The sequence below is a fragment of the Myotis yumanensis genome, unplaced genomic scaffold (assembly GCF_028538775.1).
Source record: "Myotis yumanensis isolate MYYU_CA2020_CCGP unplaced genomic scaffold, mMyoYum1.0.hap1 SCAF_7, whole genome shotgun sequence".
In the NCBI taxonomy this organism is placed as follows: Eukaryota; Metazoa; Chordata; class Mammalia; order Chiroptera; family Vespertilionidae; genus Myotis; species Myotis yumanensis.
In genome coordinates, this window is record NW_027223758.1 from 36,728,564 (window position 1) to 36,751,933 (window position 23,370).

The 23,370-nt window shown below is 42.7% G+C and overlaps 1 protein-coding gene across 6 annotated transcripts in view; it reads right to left on the minus strand.

The window, feature by feature from the left end:
- Positions 1 to 317: 317 nt before the first annotated feature.
- The window catches only part of CPNE1 (copine 1), a 39,390-nt gene continuing 16,337 nt past the window's right edge, over positions 318 to 23,370 (minus strand). For 5 of the 6 annotated variants that reach the window (XM_070420215.1, XM_070420214.1, XM_070420213.1 and 2 more), the window contains 15 exons: positions 6,256 to 6,384; positions 5,979 to 6,158; positions 5,762 to 5,836; positions 5,599 to 5,670; positions 5,368 to 5,448; positions 5,104 to 5,193; positions 4,889 to 4,975; positions 4,696 to 4,782; positions 4,542 to 4,601; positions 4,335 to 4,468; positions 4,175 to 4,229; positions 3,880 to 3,931; positions 1,240 to 1,373; positions 866 to 1,102; positions 318 to 661 (listed from right to left, as the gene is read on the minus strand). In XM_070420215.1, coding sequence (XP_070276316.1) covers positions 521 to 661; positions 866 to 1,102; positions 1,240 to 1,373; positions 3,880 to 3,931; positions 4,175 to 4,229; positions 4,335 to 4,468; positions 4,542 to 4,601; positions 4,696 to 4,782; positions 4,889 to 4,975; positions 5,104 to 5,193; positions 5,368 to 5,448; positions 5,599 to 5,670; positions 5,762 to 5,836; positions 5,979 to 6,158; positions 6,256 to 6,384 — 1,614 coding nt within the window. In that variant the 3' untranslated portion in view covers positions 318 to 520. Of the gene's footprint in view, positions 662 to 865; positions 1,103 to 1,239; positions 1,374 to 3,879; positions 3,932 to 4,174; positions 4,230 to 4,334; positions 4,469 to 4,541; positions 4,602 to 4,695; positions 4,783 to 4,888; positions 4,976 to 5,103; positions 5,194 to 5,367; positions 5,449 to 5,598; positions 5,671 to 5,761; positions 5,837 to 5,978; positions 6,159 to 6,255; positions 6,385 to 23,370 lie in introns of those variants that run through there. The other variant, XM_070420211.1, reaches the window with a different exon arrangement.

The window sequence follows — 23,370 nt, forward strand, 5'->3', positions numbered from 1 at the left end:
GAGATCTAGCATAGCCCTTGCTCCATCTTAAAGCCCATCCCTCCCCTAATACTTTCCACCTTGTCCTGTGTTCCCAGCTCAGTTCTGCTCTGAGGCAGGCCAGGCTGGGTATTTGGTTTACATTCAATCTTTGTATTTTCAAAAATAGAGTCAGTGTCCCTAGATATCTGGGTAGAAATACCCTATTTCTTTGAGTGAGGCTATTATGTAAGAGGCAGCCTTTATTCAATCCCTAACGTCAACAATAGGCTCAGAGAGAAGCAAACATGGCCAATAGCTAATTCCCACCCCAAAACACGCAGAGTGGATGACAAAGCAGTGGTCATCATTGATCTTTATTGAATGGGGGGGCTCTAGGGGCAAAAAGGTACAATCAGGAGCAGCAATAGCAGGAGCAAATATAAAAGTATAAAATATAAAGTGCTAGCACTGAGGAGTGTGTGCAGGGGTGGGCGCTGGTGCATATGGACCTTGGGGACACAGGGCTGAGGACCAGCCACAACCTACCCTCCAGGAGAATCTAGGGCTGAGGGGCCTGTGCAGGATCCTTGGCTGGGAGTGGAAGCGGCTTGCAGGGGGCCCAACCTTGGGCCTTGAAGTAGGAGACCAGTTGTCCAGGTACTTCTGCAAGCACAGTCTGTGCCAATGCCTCCCGAGGAGCCTGCCCAGAGAAGAGGGGCAAGGTCAGTGGGGGCCCATAAAAGCTTCCCAAGGCCTACATATTATACCCATAAAGGGATATAAAACCCAACACCCAACCCTGCCCCAGACTTAGATGAAAGGGTATCTCTAACCTCTTACACCAGGGAAAGGTAGAAGGGTAAACTCCCAGATCTGATCTGTCCCCAAGCTTGACCCCACTCACATTCTGAAAGCGGCGGTAAGGCACAAACTGCACTATGTCACGGGCAGCTCCCTCCCCGGAACGTGTACGCAGGGGTCCACCATCAGCATCCAGCTGCTCCATGGCCTCGAAGTCAGCACCACCCACACCCACAATGATCACTGACATGGGCAGGTGAGAGGCACGAACTACAGCCTCACGTGTGGCCTCCACATCAGTCACAGCACCATCAGTTAGCAGCAACAGCACGAAGTATTGCTGGGGACAAGTGGATTCATATACTGAGTCAGACCTTTTAAACACCCCAGCCACACATTCCCACACTGACAAGAGCCCTCAAGGGAGCCACTGACTGAGACCATCCCACCACCACCACCAACTCCCACAATCCTCACCGAGGCAGTCCTCTGATGTGCAGCCTGAGCTGCAAACCTGGCTACATGGTTGATGATGGGTGCAAAATTGGTGGGGCCATAGAGGCGAACTTGGGGCAGGGCTTGACGGTAGGCATCCACAATACCCTGGATACCTAGAGAAGAAGGGCAAAAAACACTATAAAATACTGGTACACTCGGGACTGAGCCAGGCCTGACATCACCCCATCCTGCGTGAGGAGATTTGGGAACCTGGTGCATTTCATCCAATCACCCTGGTAACCCAGGATACTTAACCTCATCCTACAAATGAGGAAAGTAAGGCCAAAGACAGGAGGGACACTTGCCCTATATCACAGGTTGAATTAAAACTCAGTTTAGGGGAATACCCTGAAAAATCCAAGGCAATTGAGCATTAAGTTACAATTCAATAAGATAATGAATTACAATCCATTTAATAAAATATTAAATAATGAGAGATAAAGAAAAGCTCTTCCTTAATAAAAGTAGAAGGAAGAATTACAAAATAATTTGACAATCAGAACTAACTGATTCAGGTAAGGATCATCAATGGATGCCACAACTAGAAGGGGTAAAAGATGAGTAATTAGATATTTGTATTTGTATAAAAAGATACTTACTCATTACAAAGAGAAAAACAGTACTTGCACAGCGGGGAAACCTGGTAGACTCTACCTTAACCAAGTGATCAAAGTTAACATGACTGGTAATAGGATAAATCAACAACATGTGCCTCCTGATGTGGTGCACCAAGAAGAAAGCACAGCATCACTTCTGCAATATTCCCACCAAAAATGCATAATCTAAATCTAATTATGAAAAAATATCAGGTAAACCCAAACTGAGGGGCAATCTACAAATTACCTAGCCTGTAATCTTAAACAATGTCAATATCATGAAAGGCATGAACTCAGGAAGACAAAACAATTGAATGCAACATGTGACATAAGGTTTTCTTTTACTGTAAAAGACAGGACAATTGAAGAGGGAGAGAAAAAAAAGATAGGAAAATTGGCAAAGTTTGAACAAATTCTATAGATTGGATAATAGTATTGAAGTTAATTTTCTGACTTTGAGAATAGTACTGTAGTTATGTAAGAGTGTCTTTGATTTTAGGAAACACACACTGAAGTATTTAGGGATAAAGGGCCATGTGCATGATGATGGGCACCAATTTACTACAATTCTCAAACATTTCAGAAAAAAAAGTGTGTGTGTGTGTGTGTGTGTGTGTGTGTGTGTGTGTGTGTGTATCTCGAGAGAGAGAGAGAGGGAGAGAACTTGAGTGAGAGAATAACAAAGAAATGTGATATGTTCATGTTTGGGGAATCTGGGTAAAGGTAAACAACAGTTCCTGTGACCCAGGCCCTGACCCCTGAGCTCCAATGACGTGAACCCCCTATAACTAGTTTTATAACTTTTCTATAAGTCTGAACTCATTTTTTTTTTTTTAAAAAAAGGCAGATTAGGTAAAGTTTTCCACTTTGGCTTGTTGCCCATAAAGAGTAGCTGAGGCCCTAGCCAGTTTGGCTCAATGGACAGAGCGTCAGCCTGCGGACTGAAAGGTCCCAGGTTTGATTCTGCTCAAGGGCACATGGCTGGGTTTTGGCTCAATCCCCAGTGGGAGGGCATGCAGGAGGCAGCCAATCAATGATTCTCTCTCACTGATATTTCTCTCTCTCCCTCTCCCTTCCTCTCTAGAATCAATCAATATGTGTGTGTGTGTATATATATATATATATATATATATATATATATATTTTTTTTTTTAAAGAGTAGCTGGGGAGCCACAAGGTTTGGCCCTTTTTAGACAAAAGAGCTTGGGGCAGGGGTCCTCAAACTACAGCCCACGGGCCACATACAAATACAAATATTGTATTTGTTCCCATTTTGTTTTTTTACTTCAAAATAAGGTATGTGCAGTGTGCATAGGAATTTGTTCATATTTTTTTTTAAACTATAGTCTGGCCCTCCAACGGTCTGAGGGACAGTGAACTGGCCCCCTGTTTAAAAAGTTTGAGGACCCCTGGCTTGGGGCATAAAGCACCCTGAAAAGAGCTGATGCCTTTTTTTCCAGGCAAAGAGTATACTATAACACAGTGATGGCAAACCTTTTGAGCTCGGCATGTCAGCATTTTGAAAAACCCTAACTTAACTCTGGTGCCGTGTCACATATAGAAATTTTTTGATATTTGCAACCATAGTAAAACAAAGATTTATATTTTTGATATTTATTTTATATATTTAAATGCCATTTAACAAAGAAAAATCAACCAAAAAAATGAGTTCGCGTTTCACCTCTGACACGCGTCATAGGTTTGCCATCACTGCTATAACAGCTACCATTTTTTTTAGAGAGCACTTCGTTATGTACCAGGCTTATTGCTTCAAATTTTACACACATCCTCTCCTTAAATATTCAATATCCTACAATACTGTAATCCTACAGCACACAGAAGCTAAGCAACTGGCCCCAAAACACATGGTTAGTAAGTGGCAGGTTGAAGGTTTGACTCCAGAGGCCTACCTCTAAAATCCATTCTTCTGGACAATGGAGTCACTCTCCCTTGCCACCACAGGCTTGGCCCTCTAGGCGTGAACAGACCTGCCTTATTCATTACAAAGAAAAATGGGACTTACCGGTACAGTAGGGGTTACTGGGGTTGAAGTTCAAGGCAAATTCATGGGAGACCTAAGGGCAAGAATGAAAATGAGCTCTTCCCCCTCTGATCACCTTTGTACTCAGAAAAAGGGCATCATGGTATGTACCAGGCATCAAAAAGGAGGTATTTAGTCCTAAGCACTTGCTGTACACATGCCTGTAGAGTTGCAACCATGCATAAAGCTGGGTGCCAGACAGCAAGTGCACTGCATCCCCCAAAATCATGACTCTGAAATGGAAAACACAAGTATGATAGGGGAAGAGAGTACTCACCTGCCAGTCAGGAGGCACCTGGGCCCCAAATCCAAATGCGGGGAACATCTTGTCCCTGTAGGAGAACAGTGAATTGGGAAAGAGGCAGTGAGGACACTGTCAGCCCGGAGACTGAAGCATCTGCAGGGAGTGAGGATGGGCAAGAGGAGCAGCTACTCACGAGTCATAGTCCTGAACCACGCAGCCCACACTCCACAGTGCTGTCAAGTACTCGTTGACCCCTGTTGGGCTCAGGTAGTGCAGGGAGTCAGGTGACGAGGGGTCTCCATTGGAGCCTGTAAAATCCACGCCCACCTAGGAGAGGAGGGAAGCTGAAGGCCACCTTGAGCCCCAGATGGGTTCTCTTGCTCCTGGTAAAGCAACTTACAGTAAAGTTGATTTGACAGCCTCCCATCACATAGTCCAGGAATGAATACTCTGTTTCTACCTGCAGATGAAACCAGGGTCATGACTGAGGTAAAGGGGTTGGGGCCATGGAGCTCAGGGGTCACAGCTTGGGTCTCATGGGTTATTAGTCTCACCTGGCAATTCTTGACACGGATAGTTCCAGAGTTCTTGTAGCTTTTCTTTTTCTGCTGTTTCTCAGGGTGGATGCATTCAAACTCAACCTGGTGAGGAAAGAAAAATTAGAGTAGGGAACTCTGAGAGCATCAGCCAAAACTGAATGAAGCTGCTCTGCCCTCCTCTTCTCCCCGGAGCAGGGCCAGCACTCACCGGGGCTGCTTGCAGCTGGGCCAAGCTGGTGTGGAAGGTACCAATGAGATCATGTGAACCATCACTGTCATAGTCTGAGCATCGCACCTGGTCGGGTGGGGGGGGGGGGGGGGGGTTGTATGTATATAAAGAACAGGAGGTAGGTGCCAGGTAAGAATAAATCCCTCCCTGGCCTCTCTGCCCCCATTCAGTAACTCAAGAGGCAAGCTCCTCACCTGAATGTGTGTGCTGGGGTCTCCCCCACAGAAATGCTGAAGGGGAACAGAGAAGCGCTTCCACGTAGGGTTCAGGTTGTTCTTGATTACCTGAAGGTGAAGAAAGGGCAAAGCCTCCAGTGAGCTGTGGGATTGTGTGTGGGGAGCTGCCATCCTTTCTCTACCCAACGTAGTCTTTTTCTCCCTGTGTTCCAACCCTTGGTAGTCATAAACCCCAGGAGATTCCCTCTTACCCCACCCCACCCAATCCCTGCATTCTCACACCTCAGATCTGTATGTCAGGTGCCATTTCCCATCACCCTGGCGGAAGAACTCCAAGAATGGATCTGATTTCCCCAGGAAGTCCTGTCAATGCCACAGAGACCTGTTGTAAGATTGAGGGAGAAACGACGACTATGCCAGACCTCTGTCCCCACCTCGGCCCCCATCACACCACTCCAGTCTCCTTAATTCTTGGGGTAGGAGAGAACCCCCACGGCCTCCTTCCACACACACCTTCTTATCTAGGTTTCTGGCCTCCACCTCCATGGTTACTACACGACTATCCTTCAGCTCCTGAGCTGAGACCTAGGTAAGGGAGGAAGGAGATGGTATTACCTCATGAATTCCTCATTAACATAAAATCCCCAACTTCACCCTTTACAGAGTTCTTTCTTACCGTGATGGTCCCCAGCCCAGCAGGTTTTCCAGGCTTCAGCATCAAGGGTAGAGTTAATACCTGGCTGGACACAATCTGGGGCACAGTAGGGAGGAGGAGGTGGTCAAGATCTCAGGCTGAGTTAAGTCCTGCTTGACCCCCACCCTCCATGTTCCAAGCAGTCTGGGTTGTCTGACAGGGCTCTTACCAAACCTGTGCCATCCCTGGCTCTACGTACCTGTCCTAGGGAACACTCAGCCCCTCCTAGGAAGTCATCATCCCCCAGCTCAGGTGTCTTGTTGTCTATGTCATAGATGCCAAACCGGAGCTTCTGGACTGTTTCAAAGTGGTACTCAAGCTGCAGAGTTTTGGAGAACTCGGGGCTCGAGCAGTTCCGTACTCGCTCAGTCCGGCCAAGCTGTGGGTAGAGGCCAATAAGCATCACAGTCACATACTTCCACCCTGAAACAATCCTAGGTTCCCTCCACAACCCTAACCCGCATGGTCCTTCTCACCTCAGCCCAGTTGCCCCCTCCCACATCCTGTAAAAGGACGCAGAGTGGGTCAGACTTGGAGCCAATGTCCTTGTCAATGAGGTGGTCACAGGAAATGGACAGCTGAACCAAGGTCACACAGTGGGCCATCTAGGGAAAAAGGACCTGAGTCAAACATCAAGGGTGCTTCTCCACTCTTCCCTGGCTGTATGTCTCAGCTTGGGAAGTCAAGAAGACTACACCCAGGCAGGGCTGAGCCATGTCCACCCCAAGACATCCTTACGCCAACAAGCCATTCTTAATACAGCAACCAAGGTGTCCTGTTAAAACATAATTCGGGTCCTGTCACACCTATGCCCAAGCCCTCTAATGATTTCCCACTGCTTAGGAAAAATTCAACCCTACCATGGCTTACAAGGTCTTAAACAATTTAGATTTTTCTAACCTGATCTACTACTACCTTATCTCTTGCTCACTACATTCTGGCCACACAGGTCTGCTTGTTTGCCACTTTTCAAAGAAGCTTATTTCTAAACCTTAAAGCATGGAATGTTCTGAACCTCATATCCACGTGGCTTGCTGTTTCCTCCTCTCTCCAGGTTTTTTATTCAAAATCGTCTTATGGAGGAAAAGGCTCTTTTTAATAGACATATTAAAATTTTAACCCCACTGTCACTGACACATCCTAAAGCTCTTTCTTGTATTTACTCTTTAGTATTTGTCACTCTGTAATATCTATATAGACTTACATAATTTGTCTTCCCCACTAGAATGAAAACTCCGTGAAGGAATATTTGTCTCTTCTGTTCATGCTCTATCCCAAACACCTAGACAATATTTACTGAATGAAATCCAAAAGATTACCTCCAGCCTCAACTCCCAGCCCAGCCATCTCCAAATTGGCAATCAAATACCACCAAACTTCTCCAATTCATCCATTTCCTCTTCTGGAAACACTATCTTCTTGCATGAGCCACCATGATTCCCATGTAACCCCCTTCTCCTATAGTCACCATAACAATTATCCTCAGACCCCTCACTATCCTTGTGTTCCCCCTGACCCACACACCTGCAGGCCACCAGAGGTGCAAATAAGGTCAGATCTCTCATTCAGCTTAACATTCAGCATTCCAGGTTTCTCAGCACCATACCCCAGGATGCCTCCAGTCTCAGCCTCCTTTAAACTCCCTCAGTCAATCCTTCCCCAACCCAGCACAGTTAGTGCTGTTCCCATCTTGGTACTTCATGATCTTCATCTTGAATGCCATCAACCAAAGTTGGAATAATTCTTAAGAGTTCAACTTGCTTCACATACTGCCCCTCCACAGCACCTCAGCCTCTATTTGAATGCATCCAATGAGGGAAACGCACTTCTTACAATCCACACATTAGAAAGACCTGCTCCATAAAGTCCTACCCCAACCAAGCCAAGTCTGTTGAATTCTCACTTCTACAACATTAGTTCTATTTCTTCCCCAGCCTAAAATTCCACAGAAAAGCCTATTCCATCTCACTCTGAGAAACCATGATACCTGGAAGCAGTGAAATCCCCTGCTAAAATCTGGAGAAACAGCTGCTGTTCTTTTGAATATTGCCCCTAGAATGTAGGGCAATATTCCACCAAGTCACAATCTGACTCCTTCTTACCTCACATATTCTCTGAAGTAATGTTTGTACAGTACAGAAACAAATGAAGAAGAATACTCATTTCACTATTGCTGAGAACAGTGAAAAACTTGAGACAGCTTATTGGGTAGTGACTAATTATGGAACATTCAAACAATAGATTCTGAGTAGCAGGTACAAATTACTAAGGCAGAACTATAATATTGGTATAAACAGTAAGAAGAGTATGACTTCATTTTAAACTCCAATTGTGTGTATATACAATAGCACTGAATATATAAAATAAACACACTAGAAAAAATGGGAGAGACACCAAATAAATGCAACTTTTATGTACACCTCAGAGGAGTGGAATGAAGGTAAGACTTCTATACACTCTATACATTTCTCTACTGTTTCAAGATTTTATACTACTTATTTTGTATTTGTTAAAGGGCCTCATTAGCATTTTCTCTCAATCCACACCTGAAGTCCAATTGAATATTCATTCTAAGCCCAAAGCCTCTACCCTCAGTGCAACCCCTACCTAACTTCCTTGTCTCTTGCCTTTTCCCTGATTTTTCCTCCTTAGCACTGCCTCACCTAATCATACTTGATGCTAGCTTCCAGAGAGTCTCTATCCTAACTAGAAGCTCTTATAGCTGCTTATGGCCCTTAGATTCAGAGCCAAACTCCCCAGTTGGGCCACCTGTGGCACAACCCCAGAAGACACATCTACATAGAATTAGTAGTTGTATAATGTGTTAATTCTGTGTCCCCAATTTATCCTTCAAAGCCCTTCCCCATCTGTTCTATCTCTTGCTATTCCACCACCCACCCAACTAGTCATCCAAACAACATACATGCTGATACCTTTGATTTTCCTGCCTAGCAAATGCCTTGTCATCCAAGGTTCTGCTATAATTTTATTCCGTTATGATGCCTTGCAGACCTTCCCCATGTAGGATTTATACTCCCCTGGGGATGGTTGCAATGGTTTCCTCATTAGTCTTTCTGCAATCCCTCTCTCTCTCTCTCTCTCTCTCTCTCGCTCCTCAGTGTTTTATTGGCCAAACAGAAACCAGACCATGCCATTTCTCTGTTTCTCTGCTTAGAACTCTGCAATGGCTTCCTAACACTCAAAAATAAAATCCAAAGTCAGTTCCATGGTCTACACAGCTCTGCAAGACCTGATCCTTGCCTAACTATTCATCTCGTCACACATGTATGTTCTAGCCAGGTTTCATTTCTGATGCACATACACACAATATCAATCTCATGGCCTCCAGAAAATAAGCTGTAGGAACCATATCTGGTTTGTCTACCTCTAGTCTACAATACCTACAATAGTACCTACCCTATAGTAGGTACTCAGTAAATATTTTTTAAATATATTTTTAAAAAGTATCATTGAGCCCTAACCGGTTTGGCCCAGTGGATAGAGCCTCGGCCTGTGGACTGAAGGGTCCCAGGTTCGATTCCGGTCAAGGGCATGTACCTTGGTTGCGGGCACATCCCCAGTAGGAGGTGTGCAGGAGGCAGCTGATCGATGTTTCTCTCTCATTGATGTTTCTAACTCTCTATCCCTCTCCCTTCCTCTCTGTAAAAAATCAATAAAATACATTTAAAAAAAAAAAGTATCATTGAAACCATCACATCAAAATTTTTTTTACTTTACATCTACCCATAGATTACATCTACCCTTGTAATCTACAGGCTCCTTGGAATGAGGACTGGGTATTATTTCTGTATCTCTAATACTAGTGCTCAGTACATGGCTAGTATTAACAACCATTTGCTAAACAAATGATGTGCTTTTGCTCAACTCAAACCTTCAGGCTTTTTCCATTTAAAGGAATGTCCTGCAGTAAATCTTTCCTACCATTATCTTTTATAATTTAAATGCAGGACTCCTGGAACTCAATATTAAATGACAGTCAATTTTAAAATGGTCAAAAAATATCAGATACTTCTTAAAGGAAAATATATGAATTGGAAATAAGCAAAGGAAGTGATCAATAGCACTTAATCATCAGGAAAATGCAAATTAAAACCACAATGAGATATTATTACATACCCACCATAATGGCTAAAAAGTAAAAACACCAAGAATGCCAAATGCTGGCAAGGGACATGGAACTCTCATTTGCTGTTAGTGAAAGCATTAAATATACAAAGTTTGGTTAGAAAACCAAACATACACCTAGTCCAAAACAATTCCACTCCTAAATTTTTACTCAAAAGAAAATACTATGTCCACAAAAGGATTTGTACAAGAATGTGCATAGCAGTTTTATTTCTAATAGCCCCAAATTTGAAACAGCTCAGGTGTCCATCAACATGAGAATGGACAAACCGTAATGTTTATATAGGTAATAGAAAACCACTCAGGCTCTAACTGGTTTGGCTCAGTGGATAGAGCGTCAGCCTGCGGACTGACAGGTCCCGGGTTCGATTCCAATCAAGGGCATGTACCTTGGTTGTGGGCACATCTCCGGTGGGGGGTGTGCAGGAGGCAGCTGATTGATGTTTCTAACTCTCTATCCCTCTCCCTTCCTCTCTGTAAAAAATCAATTTAAAAAACCCCAAAAAACGACCTAGTTAAAAAAAAGAAAACCACTCGGCAACAAAAGAAACTATTAATATCTGCAACATGAATTTGAAGCATAAATACACAGATTATACTTAGAAATTTTTAGAACAGGCAGAACTAGTCTATGGTGAAAATATTTTGGAATACTGGTTGTTCTTCCCTTGTCCCACAGGGTAGGGGCAGGTATTAACTGAGAAGAGGCAGGAGAGAACTCAATGGGGAATGGAAAAGTTCTTTATCTCGATAGGAATGTAAGTCACAGGTGCACTTGTTTTTTTTGTGTGTATTTTTTTAGAGAGAGGGAAAGAGAAACATCCATCAGTTGCCTCCTGTAAATGCCCCGACTGTAACAGAGATTGAACCCACAACCTTTCGGTGTACGGGACGAAGCTCCAACAACTGAGCACACCAGCAGGGTGCACTTGTCATTTTTACCTAATGGTATTCTTAAGGTGTATACATCTTATTGTATGTAAAATTTACCACCCTCCCCCCAAAAAACACTGAAAACTACTAAACTCAAGTTAAGGTATTTTGAAATGTTTATGGGTGAGGTATGCTGATGGTTGCACTTCTTTGAAATGTACCAAAAAATAAAATGTTTTGTTGAATGCATATGTGTGGTAAAACAAATATAGGAAAAATTTTCATTGTAGACCTAAAGAGTGGATATTGGGTATTCACTGTACAGCTTTTTCAACTTGTATGTCCAAAGTTTTTATAATAAAGTGTTGGGAGAAAATTTAAATGGAGGACTGCAGGTTTATCCCTGATAGACTTTTGTAGTGAACTACAAAAACATGAACAGTAAGTATCTGTGGTGGTGAGCTTACAGGCAACAACTGGAGCTGCTGCCTCTTCCATGATTTTTCTCAAAGAACCCAGAGAGAGAGGCTTTTGGTCTGGGCCAAACACATGCAGTGGGCCAGGAGTCTTTTCCTATGCTACGCCTCAATTTCTGACAGAATAGAGCATTCTTTTTCCATTACCATTTCTATCCCATTACCATTTCCACCACTTTCTCCACAGCTGGTCCTATTCTATTCTTTTTCAATTTCTTCTCTGTCCAGACTAGAACCACAACCAGAATGCTGTGGGCCCACATGTGCCTCGGTAGCATATGGAGCTCAATTCCATTCTGAGAGATTAGAGCTACCTGTATAACCACAGTTTTATTTTTTCAAAGATCTGCCTCCTTTGCTTTCTCATTGGAATTAGCAACTCTTTATAATATAAAGTATTCTTAAAATTTTTTTTTTAATCAATTTTTAGAAAGAGAAGAAAGGAGATGGAGAGAGAAAAACATCAATGTGAGAGCAAGATATCAATCAGCTGCTTCCAGCACGCCCCCAACTGGGGATGGAGCCTGCAACCCAGGCATGTGCCTTGACCCGGAATCAAACCCGCAGCCCTTAGGTGTACAGGATGACACCCAACCAACTGAGCCACATCGGCCAGGACTATAATGTGCAGTTTTCTAGCCTTTAAGTAATATTCCTTTTAAACTATCTAATACATAGATTAATCTCTCCCAAATCCTATTGATCTCCTTTACAATCTACGTGCAAGTCTACCTCTGTTTGGAAATCTTCTATAATTAAAATTCCTAGTTCCACGTCACTCTTCTGTCCTATATCTCTTGAACAGCTATATACTTTAAACCAGACTTGCTTACTTTCATCTAGCCCCAGTATAATTAATTGTAAGGGACTTTCAGCCTCCTTTATAGAACTGGAACTTGACAAAACCATATTAAATATCACATTTAAGTGAATCAATAAGAGAGAAGTCTCAGAAATTTTCTCATTTGTTTTTGTAAGAGAGGTCTGGCTAATACTGACCAGGTCTTGCCAGGATATCTATGTCTCCTAACTGATCTCCCCATTTCCTCTGTCCCCTCTGATCTGTTCTCTATGTTGAAGAGACCTTCCCTGACTCCAACCCAACAAAACCCAGCTTCTCATAAGTCTCTCAAAATGTGTCATTTATTTACTTGCTTATTATCGATTTCCCTACTAGACTATAAATTCAACAGGAGAGACCAAATCTTGTTCCCATTCGCACCAAGTAGGTGCTTTGTAAATAACTGCTGAATTAATGCTAGGAAAGGAGTAATAATCCAAGGATCCTCAGAAATAAGCCAAATCTAGCCCTGGCCTACTTGCTGTTGAAGCCATCAATGGAGAAGTGAACTTTCTAGGAAAACCCAACACAAAAGACTAGCTTATCTGTTTCCCTAACACCCACCTTTCCATTTTGTGCTAGTCAAGAATTGCAAATGGAAACATCTAAATATATAGCATCAACCTTTTCTGCCTTTACTTACACTTGGAGTCTCATTGCTTTTCACTCCCCCTTGTAGGCTGCTTTCCTCTGCTTATCCCCATCACCAACCTTAAAGCTTCCCAAGCCCCATACCCTGACAGGGCACTTTCCCCGACACTTTCTTTCTTTTTAAAGATACTTTTCTTGCTTTCAGAGAAGAAGGGAGAGGGAGAGAGACAGAAACATCAATGATGAGAAAGAATCATTGATCAGCTAGCTGCCTCCTGCACGCCCCTTACTGGGGATTGAGCCCACAACCTGGGCATGTGCCCTAGACCGGAATCAAACCTGGGACCCTTCAGTCTGAAGGCCAATGCTCTATCCACTGAGCTAAAATGGCTAGGGCTCCCCCACTATTTCTTAAAGCCATACTCATTCTCATTTAAAAAAACAAAAATTTTAAAATGTTTTTATTGATTTTAAAGAGAGGAAGAGAAACATCAATGAAACATCAATCTGCAGCCTCCTGCACACCCCCTACAGGGAATGGAGCCTGCAACCCAGGCATGTGCCCAAACCAGGAATGGGCCCTGACAGGGAATTGAACTGGGACCTTTCGGTGCACTCAACCAACTGAGCCACACTGGCCAGAACCAAAAAAAAAAAAAAAAAAAAAGTTCTTTAATCCTCACCTGAAGGTGTTTATTGATTTTAAAAAGGAAGGAGTGGGGGAGAGAACATCGATCAGTTGCCTTATGTGCCTGACCGGGGATCGAACCCGCAACCTAGGTATGTCCCCTGACCAGGAATAAAACCACAACCTTTTTGGTGTATAGGACAACACTCCAACAGAGCCACCCAATGGGACTCATTCTCATTTTTCTAACTTAAAATGCACAAAAATGTCAAAAATGAAAAGGAACTGAGTGACCATCTAATCAAGTCCTTCAATTTAAAGAAGAGGAAAGATGTGATTTGGCTAAGGTCACATAAATGGTTAAGGAAAATGAGGACTACAACTCAAATATTCTGACTCCCACCTAGTCTAGAACTTTGGACTGTAACTATACTCTTTTTCTCTCCTAAAGAAGCTTTCTTCTTATATTCAACTAGAGGCCAGTGCGTGAAATCACACAAGACACCAGAACCACTGCACCGGCGGGACTCCAGACCCGCCACACCAAGAGACCCATCAGTGCACCTCCTGGTGACCGGTCGTTTGGTCATTACGGCCACTGGCCTTTTATATTATAGATAGTAATCTGATGTAGTGGGCAAGGGTATGGGTTCTGCAGTGAAGTGACCAGGCTCCAAATAATGGCCTCACTTCTTCCTGGCCACAGTTAGAAACTACCACTCACCTATGAGAATGATATCTTACCTATGTAACTTGGGCAAAATACTCTCTAGCCTCAAGATCCTCAGGTGTAAAGTGGGCGATATTACCTATTTCTGAAGATTTGTACAAATAATATATGAAAGATGGTCAGTACAGAGTCTGGCACTATTATTACCAATGAGTGTTAACTATTATTATCCTTCAAGCCTAGCTCTCACATGCTCTCCTTTTCATGATCCCACCAGTACTCAATGTCTCACTCTGGACTACTATACTCAATCCATGCTACAATTGTATTCTGTTAATGTTTCCAGTCCTCTGCCTGTCAAAGAAATAAACTTAGATGATGCTTCAGCATCTCCTATGTCACACAGCACAAACCTATGCACATAATGGGAATTCAATATGCCTGAGGGAGGCTTGCAGCAGTGTGCCAAAGCAGGCATGTATGGCTTGCAAGAGATAACTGTTAAATATTAAGAAATTTTGTAAGCAGATGGCCTAGGTAAGTTTTAAATAACAGAAATTGGACAAATGATAAAAATGAGGACTTCTCTTTCCCTAACTAGCCTGTTGACCAGCATAACACTGTTGATAAGGAATCCCACTCTCTGCCAGTAGGGATTAATCTGCCCTTCATATTTTCCCCTGCCTTGGGAGATTCTAACTCTGCTCTTCATAAATCCAAAAATAGATCTTTTCTCCTAGATCCAATTCTGTGCCAGTTGAGCTGAAACTCATCAGCACTTTATGCTCAGGAGACACATTGCCCTCTATTCCCAAAAGCCTACCAAGGAAAGATGCACCAGCCTTCAACCCCATTTCCAGGCTGTGAGGAGGAAGAATAGAGTGCCAGTGTCTGGGTGGCAGGAGTGCTCCTTCAACAAACCAAAGCACTGTCATACTCCTTTGCCTACCTTGCCAGGCTGGCGTAGCTCAGATGCTGGATCACGTCTTGAAAGCCAATCAGGAAATTCTCCATAGGTTCACAATGGGTGGAACAGCACCCATGGAATACAGTAAACCCTCGATTTTGCAGACCTTGATTTAATGGACTTTGGATTTAACGGACAAAATTCCCCATCTGTGTATCATATTAAAATACTTTAAACCAAGATTTGCTTATAATTAAATAAACAGATGTTTTGTTATTAATTCACTGTCTTGAATACATTTTAGCGAATAGGCCATAGATTGAAAAAAACACTGTAGTAATTTTTTTGACATAAATATTACATATCTACAACCATAGTCTACATATTTAAATCCAAGAACACCGCTTGTAAACAATGTTCCGCAAATGATTAGCATGTGATCACACTGCATAGTGCAAGGTAATTGATTTTGTTGTTGCCTGGCGTGACTTTCTGCAGTAGTTTTAACTCCTGCCCTGATGTTCTGCAGTGTTCTAACATCCTATAAGCCATGCCCCAGCCATGTGGATTTGTTTACTCTCAGTGACTGGTGAGTGCACCCGTTTACTTAGACCTATTCAGTATAAATTTAAAATTATAGTAATACATATACAGAAAACTTTTCTGTGAAATTAAACTTTTCATATATACTTAATTTTAATTACACAAATGTGTCTATAAGTAGAAATAGGTAAACTAATGTGTCAATTTTTTAACATACGCATTCAGAAAACCTACTTTATTATATAATGGACTTTCAACTTTAATGGAAACCCCCTCACCCAAATTAGTCTGTTTATCACGGGTTTACTGTACTCTCTTCCTATAAGGTTGAAAATACAAACTATGCCTACCACCACCATTCTTCCTTTCCTTCTCTGACTCCTAAAAGGACATGCAGAGGGTAGACAAATTTTTTTCATTCCTTCTTTTCCCTCTATAACTCAGGGGTTCCCCAGATTTAAATCCATAGCCCTCATAGGTCATCACAAACTGACAGTCCCCATAAGTCACAAACTGAACCAAATATGCAAATCTGTACTATAAAACAACACATTCTTGCCCTAGCCAATTTGGCTTAGTGGACAGAGTGTCAGCCTGCAGACTGAAGGGTCCTGGGTTCAATTCCAGTCAAGGGCACATGCCCAGGTTGTGGTCTCGGTCCCTAGTGTGGGCGTGTGGGTGGCAGCCAATCAATGATTCTCTCTCATCATTGCTATTTCTATCTCTCTCTCCCTCTCCACTCCTCTCTGAAATCAATAAAAAAATATATTTTAAAAAAACACAAAACCCCCCCCCCAACACATTCTTTATTCATACATATGACTAATAGCTACAAAAATTGGTTTATAGAGGATGGGGGTGGGGTGGGGTCATCTGTAATACTTTCAACAATAAATTTTTAAAAATTGTGTTTATAAATGAAAATTTTAATAATTTGGTTTGGATCCATTTAATATCTGCCATGCAGTATTTGACAATAGTATAAAGCTTAAAATGTGCACCTTCACACAAAAAGTGAAAAGTGGGAAAATATGATTAACTGTCACAGAGTTTCCCATCCTGTTACATTCTGTGATGGTCAAAAGGTTTGGAAACCACTGATCCAACTCCAATGTTGCCACAACACTTAACCCAAAGTTGAACAAATCCAATCTGTGTACAACTTTTCAAAGAGAACCTAGCCTGAGTAGAGAACTAGACACAGGGAAGAAAGCAAACTGAAGAGGAATACTTTGGCTTCAAGCGATAGGACTGTACTGGAGTAGGAGTTTCTCTCTGCCCTATGACTCTGAATGTGCTTACACAAAGCCTCCACCTGCCTACTTCAAAATATACATTGGAGCACTAGAGCAGGTTCAAGACCCATGACAGGAAAATGCTGCCAGTGGCCACCCACATTGTCCCACAGGAGCCAGGGAGAGGCAGGGAACAGATGAGGGAGGGGTTCAGCCTAGGAATGCAGGCAGCCTATGACTGACTGATCTCTATTCACACCTTACTACCTACAACTACTTTGCTCCTCTTGTGCCTGGATTTCCCCATCTGTAAACGGAGATAATAATAATGCCAACTTTACCGGGTTGTTGTGAGGATTAGAGGTCAACCTTGAAAAGTGGCCCTGTCTGACACAGTAAGTGCCCAATGTGTGCTAACTGCTACACTTTTGGTGCTTATCAATGGACTAGAGGCCCGGTGCACGAATTCATGCACGGGTGAGGTCCCTAGGTCTGACTGGTGATCAGGGCCGATTGGGACCTGCTGGCCGGGGCGAGGGACTGTGGGAGGTTGGCCGCCAGCCCCCAAGGAGGGAGCCGGCCCTTGGCCCCCCTGGGAAAGGGGGCCGCATCTGCCACCACCCACCTCCGGTTTCCTGTCCCAGCCCGGGGCCTCAGGGCCCTGGTGGGGTTGGGAGAGGAGGTGATGGTCGCCAGGCGGGGCGCGGAAGGAACAGACACTGGATGCCAAGCTGCATCAGCGCCCTGCCACTGTGCGGTTCCCCACCTTCCCTCCTCCTCCTTCCCTCTCATAGTGACTGGTCAACCAGTTGTTCCGGTCATTCATTCATAACAGTCGCTTAGGCTTTTATATATACAGATGCTTTTGTGATATCTTTTTTTTTCCATATATTTTATTGATTTTTCACAGAGAGGAAGGGAGAGAGATAGTCAGAAACATCGATGGGAGAGAAACATCGATCAGCTGCCTCCTGCACACCCCCCACTGGGGATGTGCCCGCAAGCCAGGTACATGCCCTTGACCGGAATCGAACCTGGGACCCTTCAGTCCGCAGGGCGACACTCTATCCACTGAGCCAAACCAGTTTCGGCTGCTTTTGTGATATCTTGAACTACTTGCTGGTTCATGGGACACTCAGGAGGAATGCTTCTGGTCTACCTGCTCTAGAGAACCTAACTGAAGAAATGAAGAACCTCTTTCTCCAAAAGAGCAAATGAAGACCCTTCCTCTTTTTTTCTCCTAGTGAAATTCTCAAGCTGCAGTGTAGGACAGCTATCACTCAGAAAATGCAGTAGAGCAAATAGCAAGACCAAAATTTTGAGTTCCACTGGCCTCTCTCTCTTTAGTTTAAGTAAGGTTCAAATCACTAGATTTCCCAGGGGGCTGGGGAAGAGATAAATCAAAGAACTTATATGCATAACCCATGGACACAGACAATAGGGTGGTGAAGGCCTGAGGGTGGGAACTAGAAGGGGTTAGTAGGGGGGGGGGGGGAAAGGGGACATATGTAATACTTTCAACAATAAAGATTTAACTAAAGAAAAACAAATAGCCCTAGACGGTTTAGCTCAGTGGATGGAGTGTCGACCTGTGCACTAAAGGGTCCCAGGTTCAATGCTGGTCAAGGGCACATGCCTGGGTTGTGGGCTCAATCCCCAGTAGGGGGTTGTGCAGGAGGCAGCTGATCAATGATTCTCTCATCGTTGATGTTTCTGTCTGTCTCTCCCTTTCCCTTCCTCTCTGAAATCAATGAAAATGTACTAAAAATAAATAAGAAATAGAATGGCTAAGTTCATACACCTTAAAACTGAATATAATGAAATTATCTAGGTTAATCCCATTTTGTAGAGGCCAAAGGAAATGACTAGTCCTGGACAAACAGTAACTGATGAACCACAGATTCCATGAGAATGTGATTTCTATATCGACTCTTTAACAACAGCTCACACCTTGAAATCCATCCATTCTGAAATCCACCTGGTCACTAAAGAGCAGTGAGGCTCATGTGGCCTCTTCCAATGACCAATACTGAGTAGCCTTGCATACAGATGGAAAATACCACACATTTGACCGCCAGGGCAGGAATGGAGGAATTGCTGGACTCCACATTTATAGGACTTTATCAAAGGAATAAACTTTAAAAAGCATGAATACAGCAAATAATAGTATTCACCTCAGGAAAATGTGATTTATACCAAAAATTTCAAAGAACATCTGGGCAGCCGATTCTTCTTTTAATGAGACCACTGCCTCTCTGTTGCCTCTAGTGTCTAAGACAACAGTATTAAACCACCTTCCCGAGCATCTATCTCCAGGGCAAGGGCATTAATGAGAATTTAAAAAAAATATATATTTTATTGATTTTTTACAGAGAGGAAGGGAGAGGGATAGAGAGTTAGAAACATCAATGAGAGAGAAACATCGATCAGCTGCCTCCTGCACACCCCCTACTGGGGATGTGCCCACAACCAAGGTACATGACCTTGACCGGAATCGAACCTGGGACCCTTTAGACAGCAGGCCGATGCTCGACTGAGCTAAACCGGTTAGGGCTTAACGAGAATTTATGCATCTCCAGTGTGCAATGTGACCTATGGCACAGGAGCTGAGTGAATGAACAAAAGCAGCAGATCAGAGCCCTTTGAAAATAAACCTATCTAACTGTTCATGCCAGCCCTCTTCACTGGAATTCACTTGGGATACAGGGAAGATCTTAAGATGGGCTGCTCTTCAGAATTTGTATGTTAAGGAAGCTGAGTAACAAAAAAGGGAGGATTCTGACAATAAATAGACATACTTATTTGCTCACTTGCCATTGTGGATGGGGTGTGAGATACTAGTTCTGCTGCTTCTGGTGCAGGATTAATAATTTTATCACATACAACTGTCACCTAGTTAGCCTCCAGTGTGGTCCATGAAAAAGGTAACTGAGACAAGTTCTCCAAAAACACTGCAAACAAAGCAGGAGGGGGAAACATTCTAGAAAGAATACAACAAAATTCAAATACTCGAAAGAAAGCAATAGCTAAAAGAGGCAACAGAAATAAAAGAGAAATGACAGGGAATAACATTTTAAATATAAATGTGTGCTATAATATCTCCTAGCCACATCTGGCTATTGAGCACTTGAAATGTACTTTAGTTCAAACCACTATGTGGTATTAAATACATGTTGTATTTTGAAAACTTAGTACAAAAAAGATTATACACTATCTCAATTTTATATTGTATGCTGAAAAGGTAACATTTCAGATCTACTGGACTAAATATATTATTAAAGTTAATTTCACTTGTTTGACATTTAAAATAATATTTATTGGTTTTGAGAGAGACAGAAAGGAAGAGGGAGAGAGATGGAGATGGAAACATTGATGTGAGAGTGAAACATCAATTGTCTGCCTCCTGCATGACCCATTCTGGGGATCAAGCTGCAACCAGGCATGTGTCCTGATCAGGAATCAAACCAAAAACCTTTTTGTGCACGGGACAATGCTCAACCAACTGAGCCACACCAGGCAGGGCTCTTTTGACATTTTAAATGTGGCTACTAGAAAAATTTAACTGACATCAAGTGACTCATTTCTATTGGACAGTGTTGCCTAACAGAAAACTCCAAAGATCAGACATGGAAATGTTTCTGTTGTTATTCTATACAGTAGGCACTAGCTACATGTGGCTATTTATATTTAATAGTAGCTACTGTGGCCAATAATTACCATATTAGTGCATATAAGGACATTTCCATTGGAGAAAATTCTGTTGGACAGGGCTGATCTAAAACAAGGACCACAAGATTGACATTTCATACAAAAAAAGCTAAAAATTCTGTATCGAACGGATCCAAAACTAGAGAGGAATAAACTTCAGGTAGTTAACTGCATATCAGTAGTTAAATTGATGGGGAAATTCTGAAGTATTTATGAATATCTTAGAGCAGTGGTTCTCAACCTTCTGGCCTTTTAAATACAGCTCCTCATGTTGTGACCCAACCATAACATTATTTTCGTTGCTACTTCATAACTGTAATGTTGCTACTGTTATGAATCGTAATGTAAATATCTGATATGCAGGATGGTCTTAGGCAACCCCTGTGAAAGGGTCGTTCCACCGCCAAAGGGGTCGCAACCCACAGGTTGAGAACTGCTGTCTCAGAGCATTTATAAAAAATGATTTTTGGCAGCTAGTCAAAAGGTTATTAAAGCCCTAGCTGGTTTGGCTCAGTGGATAGAGCGTTGGCCTGCGACTGAAAGGTCCCAGGTTCGATTCCGGTCAGGGGCATGTACCTTGGTTGCGGGCACATCCCCAGTAGGAGGTGTGCAGGAGGCAGCTGATCGATGTTTCTCTCTCATTGATGTTTCTAACTCTCTATCCCTCTCCCTTCCTCTCTGTAAAAAATCAATAAAATATATTTTTTAAAAAAGGTTATTAAAAAGATTAAAGGTTCTATCCTTCTGCTAGGCCAGGACACTAACCCCTTCCTGCCTACCTACCCTGCTGAGACTACTTGGGCTGTGGGTATTATATAGGACTTTAAAAGCTTCTAGGACAAACACTATTTTAGAGAGTGCCACTATGTTCCTTCACACTCTTCATCATTTCCTTTTACTAAATTAACATATTGCCCCCCCTCCCCGCCCCCAACACACCTTGGTTAGACATCATGCCTTCCCTCAGGTTACAAACAAGGCTCCCATTATACTTGTTTCTGTCTGACCATTTAGCAACTGGCCAGGAAAACCTTTATACAGTTCCTGTGGGACATAAGTGTATCTCATACATGCCTAGTGCAACCACACATTTATTTGTGTAATTTAAGACCTTAAAGTCTTTAAAAACAGGCATCTAATTTTGCTTCCTTTTCTACCACAGCATCTAAGTGCTAAGTGCACAACATTGCTCAAAACTTAATTAGCAAGTTTTACAGCTATGGCTGAGTGTATGTCCATGTAAAATTGTCTTAAAGCTCGGAGGCAATAGATGTTTCCAATTCCAACCTGTCAATTCAATAGTCATAGAAGCAGGGGTAATTGGCAGTACCTACTTCAGTAGCAAGAGGAACATTATTTTTCCCACTTTAGCCATATCCATAGCAGAGACCCTGTTGGTCCCACAGATCCACACCACAGAAGGGAGTTATGTAAAAAGGACATAACGCTCTGTATTGCAACCCAATGTGTGGGGGAGTGTAGGGGCATTAACTCACTTCCAAGTGGAAAAGGAAAAAGAAAATCAGCAATAGCACCAGTTGGTATGACTTAAGACTCCTTAAGTAGCTGAATTTCTGTGAGGACTAACAAGTGACCTGTAGCACAAATGTGGTTGTTACATTTGATATACAGCACAAATGCCTAACTGGGTAATCTTATTCACTAATCAGGAGTCATGTGTGAATTCATGCCTCCTTCACTCCAATTAGGAAGCTAGGGCTACAGAGATAGCAGTGAGGGGGCTTCAGTTTAAGTAAAACTCATAGTCCTGGTTACCAGCAGATTTACTATGTAAGTGGTTAAAGGGGGAAACTGGCAACATTAGAATTGAGAAGGAATGAAACAGCCTGTTTCAAATACAGGATAGCTCACTCCTGGGATGTGTTATGCTTATTCAACATCTTTGACTCTGTCCATATTGAATTATGTTCTCTGCTGGTCATAGCTCTGTTTCCCACCAAATAGTCATCTCCTTCTTCCCTTAACATTAAGCAGCAAGCTTCAGTTACTGATCAGGAAAAGAGACTTTAAACTATTAAATTTCTAAAGTCAGAGTCCAGATACCTGGATCAGCTGGGGCAGCAACTCCAGTGTTCTACTGTGCCACTTCTCCACAACTGGAATTTGTTTAGTCTCTATGACCTATCACTTTTACTGGGAGAAGGTCCAAGGGCCTCATGACAAAATTCAAGGAATATAGTTAATGAGATTTTCCCCAGCCCTATTTCCTACCCTCAGATTTTAGAGTGCTGCCCTTATGTCTAGAATGCTTGCAGCAGCAGGGGCTTTTTGCCCCTTCTGAACTCTTTAGGAGTAGAACAATACGCAGAACAGTAGTGCCACCTTAGTTGTTTGTTGCTAGTTATGTAGATCCAGAAAGAAGCCAAGTCTAGGATGCTTATGAGTCCTCTGGCACAAAGTAGCTCAAGGCAACAAGAATAAATCCAAGAACAGCAAAGAATTAACCTTTATGTGAGCAGGCACCAATAAGAGTTGAACTTGCTTACGTTGTTGAACAGAAGGGTTTTCCCAGAAAAGTCCTACAGCATCAGAGAACTGTGCCACCATCAGAGTACTCTTTCCAGAACACTTTACAATAGTGAACCGATCAGATTTTGTTATAAAAGATGACACTGAAATCAAACAATTTTTTAATTAAAAAGGATAGCCTTAAGTTTTCATTGAACCATATCCCATAAAAGCTCTACTTTTGGAAAATAGGAAGAATGGTGGGGATGCATGTAACTGATAAACTATTACTTGCTACAAAATGTTGAAAAATGGACAGTGAGTGATAGAAGTGAATGATCTCACCTGAACAAGAAAAGGACTTATTATTAGGACACAGTTCACCTCTTTAAGATCATAAAGGCCATTCTGGATCTCTGTAGGCAGCTGATTTCACTCTGTGATTTTTCAAATGCTTAGTTGAACCTTCATAATTTTAAAACAGCTCACCAACTACCCAGAGTT